This window comes from Vipera berus (assembly GCF_964194415.1).
Source record: "Vipera berus genome assembly, chromosome: 5".
Classification (NCBI taxonomy): Eukaryota; Metazoa; Chordata; class Lepidosauria; order Squamata; family Viperidae; genus Vipera; species Vipera berus.
This window is the reverse complement of record NC_138207.1, coordinates 5,121,198-5,133,218: the sequence shown is the minus strand read 5'-3', so window position 1 is coordinate 5,133,218 and position 12,021 is coordinate 5,121,198. Positions and strand designations below refer to the sequence as shown.

Here is a 12,021-nt window from a genome sequence, read left to right as displayed (position 1 = left end):
GGCCCAGGCTTGTAAATAAAAATGGATCTTATACTAAATAATAATAATAATCTCTCCTTCCCTACCCCTCCACTTCCCCCTCCACGGTGATGGGTATTTTCTTGTCTTGGGAGTAAATAAGAACGCTGCTTGGTATAAACAGGGCAGAAAAAAATTCTGCTTCCAAAATTAAGTCCAGGAGAAGGTTTCTCACGGAATAATTGTCGCTCTGCACTTCACATCCATCAGTCTGTTTTGCACTCGGAAATAAAGAAATCAACTGCAGCCTTGGATCAGCAACCTGGGACAGGCAGCTAAACGATGGCTAGAACTTAACTCTCTCTGCCTTGAGAACTGAACGTCTGCAATTTCTCCCCCCCAGTGGCATTTGATAAGCTTCTGGTGTTGGCAAGTAATTTGACCTAACAATTTGAAGATGAAAGAGGCCTTGGTGTTTTTCCCGCTGTGTAAGATGACAAACCCTATAATGCGCCTCAGGAATCTTTTTTTAAAAAAAAAAATAAAATAAAAATATCTAAGGCCATCACACAAAGCTATTATTTTTTGGCTTGGATTCCATGTATCACAGGAACGTATAGATTTATTCAATTTTTATAGCCGCTCAAGCCAACCAAGTGACTCTGAATGGTATAGCTCAGGGGTAGGCAACTTTGGCTCTGTTATGACTCGTGGACTTCAACTCCCAGAATTCCTGAGCCAGCATGGCTCAGCTTGGAAACTCTCCCTTTACCCTCAGCGTGGATGGCTCAGGAATTCTGGGAGTTGAAGTCCACAAATCTTACTAGTCCAGGGGAAGGCAACCTTGGCTCTTTTATGACTCATGGACTTCAACTCCCAGAATTCCTGAGCCAGCCACGCTGAGGGGAAAGGAAGAGGTTTCCAAGCTGAGTCATGCTGGCTCAGGAATTCTGGGAGTTGAAGTCCACAAGTCATAAATGAGCCAAGGTTGCCTACCCCTGGTATAGTTCCTGTAGTTTATTCAACCATCCCTAGTCTGAACTCGGTCACAAAGGCTTTTTTTTTTAAATCTCGAAGGAAAAGCAGGTGTTCTTGCTTTTAAGCTACTATTTTTTGTTCTTTTTTTTTTTTTTTTGTTAGCCTGAAGGATGACGACAGCGGCGATCATGATCAGAATGAAGAGAACAGCACACAGAAAGATGGTGAGAAGGAAAAAAACGACAAAGACAAGCCCCAAAGCAGTGCCAAGAGGAAGGTATGTCCCTGTCTTTTCAATCAATCGATCAATCAGAGGAGAGCTGGAAGGGACATTAGAGGTCTTCTAGTCTGGCCCCCTGCTCTTTTCTCTAGAGCAGGGGTCGCCAACATTTCTGGCATGGCGGCCTGGTGGGAAAGGGAAGGACAGGCACCTTTAGGTGTGGTGTGCACGTGCACACAAATGTGGCTGAGCGTGCGCGCGAACAGCTGCGAGCATGTGCGCTCCGCAAATGGGACTGCTAGCACCGGCTCGGGGCTCTCCTCACGCCGGCAAGAGGCTCACGGCTCAGTGCCGGCGCAAGGATGGATGAGCGCGCACACATCCATGTTGTTCTGTCCCAGCCTACGTACGTCTATTGTTACTTCACAAAGACAAACCCCTCTTTTAATAAGTAAGCTGGAAAACCGACCCCTTTTATTTGAGTTACAGACCTGATAATTGTCCCAAAAGCAAAACGGAGCACGAGTCAAACAGGAAAGAGTTCACAGGGAAAGCAAACAAAACACGAGCCCTTGAAACTGGAGCCCTTTGCAAACGCTTGCCTTCAGCAACCAGCACCGCCCACACCTTCCCTTTTTGTTATGCAGTGCCAAGGCGAGGCTTCTCAATGCCTTCTCCTCCTCCCCTGGAGCCGCCCCATTGCCTCCCTCTGCCCTGCTCTTGTAACCTGTCGGTGTTTGCGAGCGTCTATAACCGTGGTGGCAAACCTTTGGCATGCGTGCCACAGGTGGCACTCAGAGCCCTCTCTGTGGCCACACGCACCGTTGCCCCAGTCCTAGGCCTTCAACTGGGTTTTATAAAACCTTTTCGCTTTAGGCCTCAGCCGCCATGTGCAAAAAAAAAAGGTTCAATCAATTAATCAATTTCAACTCGCGGGGAAAAAAAGATCTCACAAAGTTGGAATTGATTGATTGAACTTTTTGGTCCCACCCAGTCTTGCCGTTGCCACTGCAGCCACGCCCACCCAATGGGCCACGCCCATCCAGCACCCGAAGATACATAAGTGGGTTTTGGGTTGCAGTTTGGGCCCTCAGTCTCTGAAAGGTTTGCCATCACTGGTCTATAATGTCTTCCAGCTGTGCGTCCTCCAAGTCTGACTCAGCTTCCCAGCACATCTTGAGTCTCAATCCTGAGCACGCGTGGAGGGGCCAAGTTCTTCATCAGATTTTTAAGTCCGGGGGCTCATCGGAGCCTTCCTCCGACTCTGATGGCTCCCCAGGCCTCTCCTCCTCCTCTGATTTCCTGGACTCAGCTGCCGGGATCACAGGCTGGCATGGAATCACAACACGTGTGTGCACTGAGGCCACGGCCCGGTAGTGGGCTACGGCCCGTAGGTTGGGGACCTCTGCTCTGGATCAGAGCACCTGCTCAAGGGTTCTCAGAATGCGTTATAGCTCTCAGAGTAGCCCTCTTTGGAGAAGGTGAGCCTTCTTCCCCAAGCTGGTGCCCTCCAAATCGGTGGGAATTAAAAGACTCAGGACGTCTAACCGGCTCCCGGATCGTAGTCCGATACATTTGGAGGAGCTTCAGCCAATGCAAAATATCATAAATTGAAAATGTAACATTGCTTACTATAATTTGCTATAATCTGTTACCGTTATCGATCATTATTCTGACTGCTTCTCTTGATACATATCTACCCAGACAATATGCAATTTGCTAAATGTTGAATGTTATTGGGGGAAAATCCAACCCTTCCCCCAACGCTCCCGCTATCCCGACCCCACGCCCTGTCCCTTCATTTTCCTCCCCACCCTTATAAAAACCAATAAAATTTACATTAAAGAAAAAAAAGAAAGGGTCTCCCATCAGCTATGGGGTAAAGTCCTCGGCTTGCGACCACATTTGAGCCCGACGTTTCCTGTTCCTAAGTGAGACGGTGGTTCGGTGAGTTTTTGCCCCGATTTGCACAATCTTTCTTGCCACCGCTCTAAAGTGAATCCCTGCAGCTGTTAAGTTAGTATCACGGTTGTTAAGTGAATCTGGTTCCTCCCCCCCCCATTGACTTTGCTTGCCGGGAGCGGGGAAAAGGCGGTCCCCCTGACCCTGGGACTCTGGAACCGTCACAAAAATGTGAGTCAGTTGTCAAAGCATCTGAATTTTGGTCACGCGACCTTGGGGACTTACAGCCATTCATTTAGTGACTGTCCAGAAGTTACCGTGGCGCCGAAAAAAATGACAGTTTTTCACACTTACGACCGCTTCAACATTTCCATAAGCGATGTCCAGGTCAAGGTTGTCCCAAAGGTGCTTTTTCAAAAGGCCAACTGGATTTTCTTTGTTTTTCCTCGGAAGACATTTGACTTCTCATCCACGAAGCTTCTTCAGTTCAGGGTTGTTTTTCCATGTGAATAGAGAATATGGCTTCTCCACTACATTATTCCTTTAGTGGCTCGGCCAAAAAAAAGTACGGTAAGCTTTTCACGATGGAAAGAGTATCTAGCGAACGCTAAGAAAAGACATTTTGGAAACCTTTGTACTTTCATCCAGCCCTGCTTCAAGCAGAGCCTCACTGTCTGATTTCACAGAATAAGAGAATTGGAAGGGGACCTTGGAGGTCTTCTAGCCCAACCCCCTGTTCCAGCGGGAGACTCTATGCCATTTTCGACAAATGATGGTTCAAGTCTCTTCTTAAAAGCCTCCGGTGTTGGAGCACCCACAACTTCTGAAGGCAAGTTGTTCCGCTGTGGATGATGGTTCTTACTGCTAGGAAGGGTCCATGGAGATTCTCAGTCCTCTCCAGGTCCTGGTTGTCCCAAAGGTGCTTTTTGCACGAGGCAACTGGACTTCCTTGTTTTTCCTTGGAAGACGTTTCTCTTCTCATCCCAGAAGCTTCTTCCGCTCTGACTGAAGACGTCAGAACCGCAGAAGCTTCTTGAATGAGAGGCGAAACGTCTTCAAGGAAAAACAAAAGAAGTCTTGGGGGGAAAAGCACCTTTGGGGATCCCCCTGATCATGTGATCACAACTTGGACGCTTGGCAACTGACCTGCGTTTAGGGCAGCTGCAGAGTCCCGGGGGTGTCACGTGATCCCCCTTTGCGACCTTTCTGACAAGCAAAGCCAACGGGGTGGGGGGCGAGCCAGATTCACTGAACGGTCCTGTCGCTAACTGAACCACTGCAGCGATTCCCTTAACGACGGCGGCCAGAAAAGTCGTGAAATGGGAGAAGACTCACTGAACGACTGTCTTGCTCAGCCACGGAAACTTTGGGCACAGTTGCGGTCAAGAGCTACCTCTAGTGGAGGGAGGGGGCTCTCATGCCCACCCCCACATTAGAGGAAGTCGAATGCAGAACAGGAGGAGGAGGAGGAGGACACTTTGTGTTGAGAGAAATCTTAGGTTTTCGTCTTTGTAACAGGCTGGGAAGGACACTCAAAGCTGCAAAGCTGGGCCACAGAGACCGATTTAAACTCAAACTCCGTCCCCATAAAAAGGGGCTGTTTTGTGAGCGCTGCAGTCATTATTGTCACGGTGAGAAGGAAACTTTCCTTGTCTAAAGGCATCTCTCCAGCAGCTTTTACCTCACCTGCGTTTGGGGAAAGAGTTTCAAGCAGATCTTGACCCGTGGTGGTTAGAATGCCGCATTGCAGGCTGACTCTGCCCACTGCCAGGAGTTCGCTCCTGACCAGCTCAAGGTCGACTCAGCCTTCCATCCTTCCGAGGTGGTTTAGAGAGGGCTGTAAAGGACTCTGAATTAGTATATAAGTTTATTGCTTCCTTCCTTCCTTCCTTCCTTCCTTCCTTCCTTCCTTCCTTCCTTCCTTCCTTCCTTCCCTCCTTCCCTCTCTTCTTCCTTGCATCTTCCTTCCTTCCTTCCTTCCTTTGAGCCATGGTGGTGCAGTGGTTAGAATTCACCATTGCAGGCTGACTGCCCACTGCCAGCAGTTCGATCCTGACCGGCTCAAGGTCGACTCAGCCTTCCATCCTTCCGAGGTGGTTTAGAGAGGGCTGTAAAGGACTCTGAAGTAGTATATAAGTTTATTGCTATCTTCCTTCCTTCCTTCCTTCCTTCCTTCCTTCCTTCCTTCCTTCTTTCCCTCCCTCCCTCTCTTCTTCCTTGCATCTTCCTTCCTTCCTTCCTTTGAGGCATGGTGGTGCAATGGTTAGAATTCAGCATTGCAGGCTGACTCTGCCCACAGCCAGCAGTTCGATCCTGACCGGCTCAAGGTCGACTCAGCCTTCCATCCTTCCTAGGTCAGTAAAATAGAGGACCCAGATTGTTGGGGGCAATACATTGATTCTGTAAAACCCCTTAGAGAGGGCTGCAAAGCACTGTGAAGCGGTATATAAGTCTAAGTGCTATTGCTATTCCTTCCTTTCTGCCTCCCTCTCTTTTTCTTTGCATTCTCTCTCTCTCTCTCTCTCTCTCTCTCTCTCTCTCTCTCTCTCTCTCTCTCTCTCTCTCTCTCTCTCTCTCTCTCTCTCTCTCCCTTCCTGCCTCTCTGCCTCCATCTCTTCTTCTTTGCATCTTCCTTCCTTCCTGCCTGCCTGCCGTGGTTAACAATGCAGCATTGCAGGTTAATTCACTGCCCACAGCCAGCAGTTCGATGCTGACCGGCTCCAGGTCGACTCAGCCTTCCATCCTTCCGAGGTCGGTAAAATAGAGGACTCAGATTGTTGGGGGAAAGATGCTGACTCTGCAAACTGCTTCCAGAGAGGGCCGCCAAGCACTGTAGAGTTGTACATAAGTGTGCTATTGTTCCTTCTTTCCTCCCTCCCTCCCTCCTTCCCTCCTTCCTTTCTATGTAAGAAAGGTCTATATAAGTGTTGCTATTTTTGACTTTCCCTTTATTAATTGGGAGCCGTACCTCCAGACTTTTGCTAGTCAGGCAATCTAAAAATGGAGCAGAGTTGGTTTGCTTAAAAACCTTTTGCGGTGTTTGTCAGACCAACTCAACTCCATCTGCTTCCTATGCCGAGAAAGAGGAAACGAAGTGCCTCCTCGCCCCACCCCGCCACCCCTAAAGTTGTATTTAAGTATTTAAGATCTGTTTGCCTTCAACCAGGAGGCACATAAAGGCGTGTAAGCAGAGTTCCTGAACTGGTTTTGTGCAATGAGCTGCTTTTAAGGAACACACCAAATGCCTCTCTGGAGCCTCGCCCTCTGCCGATTTGGAGGAACTCCAGCAAGCAGCGAGGGCCGCTAATCTCTGACTTGAAAGTCTAGTCAACCTCTGGCAGACTAATGGTCTGTTTCAAGCTATAAAGAGAGAATGGGATTTCAGGAAGAAAATGAAGCTAAACGGTTCGTTCCCGCCCGGCGCCAGTGGGAACAGACAGGTTCCTCCCTCTGGAAACGTCTGCTTTAGAGAAAGGCGTCAGGATCAACGAGTTGTTTGAATGTCACACACAGGCTGCGGTTCCGGGACCGGCGGAGCACCCTCTGCAGTATAATTACACATTCTGGTACTCCAGACGGACCCCAGGGAGACCCACCAGCTCTCAGAGTTACGAACAGAACATCAAGCAGATCGGCACCTTCGCCTCGGTGAGTACATTGTGGTCATGCGGTCGGGAGACGGCTTGAACGGGGTGGGATGCCCACGCCAAGAAAAATTAAGGGATATCAAAATCATAATCATAATCATAATAAAAATGTTGGAAGGGAGCTTGGAGGTCATCTAGTCCAACCCCCTGCACCTATACCTATACCATTTCAGACAAATGGCTGTCCAGTCTCTTCCAGTGTTGGAGCATTCACTGCTTCTGGAGGCAGGTTGTTCCACTGGTTAATTGTTCTAACTGTCAGGAAATTCCTCCTTGGTTCTAGGTTGCTTCTCTCCTTGATGAGTTTCTATCCGTTGCTTCTTGTCCTGCCTTGAGGTGCTTTGGAGAATAGCTTGACTCCCTCTTCTTTGGGGCAGCCCCTGAGATATTGGAACACTGCTATCATGTCACCCCTCGTCCTTCTCTTCATTAAACTAGACCAGGGTTAGGCAACCTTGCCTCTTTTATGACTCATGGACTTCAACTCCCAGAATTCCTGAGCCAGCATAGCCCCTTCATGACTTGTGGACTTCAACTCCCAGTATTCCTGAGCCAGCATGGCTCAGCTTGGAAACCTCTCCCTTTTCCCTCAGCATGGCTGGCTCAGGAATTCTGGGAGTTGAAGTCCATGAGTCATAAAGTAGCCTAGGCCTAGGCCAGGGGTAGGTAACCTTGGCTCTTTTATGACTCGTGGACTTCAACTCCCAGAATTCCTGAGCCAGCGTGGCTCAGCTTGGAAACCCCTCCCTTTCCCCTCAGCATGGCTGGCTCAGGAATTCTGGGAGTTGAAGTCTATGAGTCATAAAAGAGCCAAGGTTGCCTAGCCCTAGACTAGACATACCCAGTTCCAGCGGCCGTTCCTTATATGTTTTAGCCTCCAGTCCCCTGATCCTCTTTGTTGCTCTTCTCTGCACTCTTTCCAGAGTCTCAACATCTTTTTCACATTGTGGTGACCAAAACTGGATGCCGTATTTCTTACCAAGGCCTTGTAAAGTGTGTATTAGCACTTCACATGATAGCTTGACTCCCTCTTCTATGAGGGGGAAGGTTTGTTTGAACCAGTTGCCAAGTGTTCAAATTTTGATCACGTGACCATGGGGATGCTGCAAAGCCTAGGTCGGGGTAGGCAACCTTGGCTCTTTTATTTATTTTTATTTTTTATTTTAATTCCATTTATATCCCGCCCTTCTCCGAAGACTCAGGGCGGCTTACAAGCTTAGCAGTCGTGGACTTCAACTCCCAGAATTCCTGAGCCAGCATGGCTCAACATGAAAACCTCTCCCTTTCCCCTCAGCATGGCTGGCTCAGGAATTCTGGGAGTTGAAGTCCATGAGTCATAAAAGAGCCAAGGTTACCGACCCCTGGAAAGGACAGCTATAAGCCAATGGCAAATCAATTAGGTCCAGTCCCAACCTTTTATACCCTTTCTTGTTCTAAGACTGGTCAGATGGTCCACTGACTTTTGCTGACTTTTTACTGACTTCCTGCTGACCACCTGCTGAACATAACTTTCCACATATACCCATGTACGTTGGAACCCGCATCCATCAGCTACTTTCAGTTCTTCTCCCACGGTTACAATACTCATGTTCCAAATATGCATAGAACCATTTTACTTTCATATTGCACAAAGCTCAGCGGATTACAAATAGTGCGTTCATACAAGCAAACTCAATGGGAAAACCAGATTAGATTAGATTAGATTAGATAACATTTATTGTCATTTTTTTATTGTGGGCACAACGGCACCCGTTAAAAGTGAAATTTAGCTGCTTGCTCTCCAAGTGTGCACGTGCATAACACACGCTTAAACATACTATATGCAACATATGAATAAACCTACATCCTTACATAGAAGTAACATATAAATAGTAAATATAAATAAGATCGCTCAGATTCGGGCCGGTTTGGATTCTGACTGGGCGGAGACTGACGGGGAGGAATCGAGCGGTCTTGAGAATGTCATTTGGAATGAATTCGATCCTGTGACCCCGGATGATGTGGACAGGATCATGAGGAGACTGAGTTCCACCGTGTGTTTATTGGACCCGTGTCCCTCCTGGCTGGTGTATGCAGCTCGGGAGGAGACACGAGGCTGGTTCCAGGCAATAATAACTGCTTCTTTGAGGGATGGTATCTTCCCCGCCACCTTGAAGGAGGCGGTGGTGAGGCTCCTCCTCAAGAAGCCTGCCCTGGACCCGGCTATTTTAAACAACTATTGTCCGGTCTCAAACCTTCGCTTTCTAGCGAAGGTTGTTGAGAGCGTGGTGGCGTATCAGCTTCCTTTGTTTCTGGAGGAAACTGATTATCTAGACCCATACTTATAGGACTTTAGGCCCGGGTACAGCACGGAGACGGCATTGGTCGCACTGGTGAATGATCTCTGGCGGGCTCGGGACAGGGGCTGCTCCTCTGTCCTAGTCCTGTTAGATCTCTCAGCGGCTTTTGATACCATCGACCATGGTATCCTACTGCGGCGTCTCAGGGGGCTGGGAGTGGGGGGGCACTGTTTTACAGTGGTTCTCCTCCTACCTCCTGGGCCACTCGCAGTCGGTGTTGACGGGAGGGCAGAGGTCCGCCCTGAGGTCTCTCGTTTATGGAGTTCCTCAGGGGTCGGTTCTCTCCCCTCTTGTTCAACATCTACATGAAGCCGCTGGGTGAGATCATTCGTGGTTTTGGGGTGAGGTATCATATAAATAAGATCGCTCATGATGATACTGATGATACCCAGCTTTTTCTTTCCACCCCGAACCAACCCAGTGATGCCCTCGACGTGATGTCCCGTTGCCTAGAGGCGGTCCGGGTTTGGATGGGGAGAAACAGGCTTCATCTCAATCCCGCCAAGACTGAGTGGCCGTGCATACCGGCATCTCGGATGAACCAGTTTTGTCCATCTTTAACTATGGGGGGGTGAGGTGTTACCCCCCCGTTGATAGGGCTCGCAACTTGGGCGTCCTCCTGGACTCGCGGCTTACTTTGGAAGATCATATAGGAGCCGTGACCAGGGGGGCTTTTGCCCAGGTCCGCCTGGTGCACCAGTTGCAGCCCTATCTGGACCGAGATGCCCTACGCACAGTCACCCATGCGCTCGTGACCTCCCGGTTAGACTACTGCAATGCTCTCTACATGGGGCTGCCCTTGAGGACCACTCGGAGGCTTCAGCTGGTGCAGAATGCAGCCACGCGAGTTGTGATGGGAGTCTCCCGATACTCCCATGTAACACCTCTCCTCCGCGAGCTGCATTGGCTTCCGGTTGCCCTCCGGGTGAGATTCAAGGTCCTGGTGATGACCTATAAAGCCCTAAATGGCATGAGTCCGGATTATCTTAGAGAGCACCTGCTGCCAGCATCAATTTCCCATCGTCCTGTGCGCTCCCACAGGGAGGGCCTCCTTAGGGTACCGCCGGTCAGTGAGTGCCAGCGGGTGATCCCCAGGGGAAGGGCGTTCTCTGTGGGCGCGCCTGCCCTATGGAATCAACTGCCTGTGGAACTCTGGATCGCCCCCGACCTTCTTTCGTTTCGCCGGGACCTAAAAACTTGGTTATTTGATTTATCTGGCCTGGACTGAGGGGTTTTAATTTTTAAACTTTTAATTTTTTTAAACTTTGGGCTACTAATTGTTATTTAATCTTATTTTAATTCTATTTTAACTCTTATTTTGTCTTTTAACTTTGCCCTGTAAACCGCCCTGAGTCCTTTGGGAATAGGGCGGTATATAAAACTAATTAAATAAAAATAAATAAATAAAATAAATAAATAAATAAATAATTGTATATTATATTTATATAGTAAACATAACTAAGTAACATATAAGATTTGTGTTCCTAACTTAATTGCAGCAATTCACTTAAGAACTGGAGTGAGAGAGGTCGTAAAAATGGGGCAAAATTCACTTACCCGTGTTAACTACCTTTACTGCTGCAGTGATTCACTTTAATGACTGTGGTGAGAGAGGTCGTAAAAATGGGGCAAAATTCACAAGTGTTGCTTAGCAGTGGAAATTTGGGTCTCAATTGTCGTAAGTCGAGGACTGTCTACCTAGTCAAATCATCTGATAATAGCTTTGAAACAGCCCAAGAAAGCATTTTGTCCCACCAGATATAATCGGCTGATGTATCTCCCTGTCACAGAATGTGGAGGTGGCCGTGGCTTTCAGGAGGTTATGAGCCAGATTCATGCCAACTGTGAATCTCTGCATTGAGTTTTTTTCAATATATATATTTATTTTAGATTTTTTTTTAATCTCACCTCGAGGTGGCGAACGTACCTAACAGTCCTTCCTCCTCCTTTTTTCTCCAGAACAACAACCCTGTGAGGTGGGTTGGGTGGAGAGAAAGGGACTGACTCAAAAGTCACCCATCCAGCTTCCATGCCTAATGCGGCATAGAACTTGTCTCCTGATGATTGCCCCAAAGTCACCCAGCCAGCTTTCATGCCTAAGGCAGGACTAGAACTCACCGTTTCCTGGTGATTGTCCTAAAGTCAACCAGCCGGCTTTCATGCCTAAGGCAGGACTAGAACTCATCGTCTCCTGATGATTGTCCTAAAGTCAACCAGCCGGCTTTCATGCCTAAGGCAGGACTAGAACTCACCGTCTCTTGGTGATTGTCCCAAAGTCACCCAGCCAGCTTTCATGCCTAAGGCAGGACTAGAACTCACTGTTTCCTGGTGATTGTCCTAAAGTCAACCAGCCGGCTTTCATGCCTAAGGCAGGACTAGAACTCATCGTCTCCTGATGATTGTCCTAAAGTCAACCAGCCGGCTTTCATGCCTAAGGCAGGACTAGAACTCACCGTCTCTTGGTGATTGTCCCAAAGTCACCCAGCCAGCTTTCATGCCTAAGGCGGAACTACAACTCACCGTCTCCTGGTGATTGTCCTAAAGTCACCCAGCCAGCTTTCATGCCTAAGGTGGAACTAGAACTCACCGTCTCCTGGTGATTGGCGCAGTCACCAAAGCCCCTGAAGGCAGGACAAGAAACAACGGATGGAAACTTGTCAATAAGAGAAGCAACCTAGAACTAAGGAGGAATTTCCTGACAGTTAGAACAAGGTCCCTTCCAACTCTATTATTGTTATTGTTGTTGTTTTTATTGATCATCGCACAGTCAGCCAGAGGTTCAGACTGGATTTGGCATTTTTCTCTCCCTATCGAGTCCTTACCAAGGACCTGGGATAGGCAGATGTGGATGTCGTTGTTGTTATTTATTGGCTTAGAATTTTATGTTGTAGCCGACAGAGAAATGGCTCTGCCGGTGTGCCCAACCAGTTTGTGCTTCTCCAGTGTTGATAAACTCCACAACCGCTCAGCCCTAGCT

The 12,021-nt window shown here is 48.4% G+C and overlaps 2 protein-coding genes across 9 annotated transcripts in view; both read left to right on the top strand.

Annotated features, from left to right (window-relative positions):
* The window catches only part of LOC308669013 (solute carrier family 12 member 9-like), a 376,525-nt gene that overhangs the window by 27,722 nt on the left and 336,782 nt on the right, over positions 1 to 12,021 (top strand). The window lies entirely within an intron of this gene.
* The window catches only part of EIF4E2 (eukaryotic translation initiation factor 4E family member 2), a 52,323-nt gene that overhangs the window by 6,882 nt on the left and 33,420 nt on the right, over positions 1 to 12,021 (top strand). For all 8 annotated transcript variants that reach the window (XR_014026649.1, XR_014026650.1, XR_014026651.1 and 5 more), the window contains 2 exons: positions 1,099 to 1,213; positions 6,572 to 6,706. Coding sequence is in view for 5 of the 8 variants with exons in the window: in XM_081329477.1 (XP_081185603.1) it covers positions 1,099 to 1,213; positions 6,572 to 6,706 (250 nt within the window). In the remaining 3 variants the exon portion in view is untranslated. The remainder of the gene's footprint in view (positions 1 to 1,098; positions 1,214 to 6,571; positions 6,707 to 12,021) is intronic.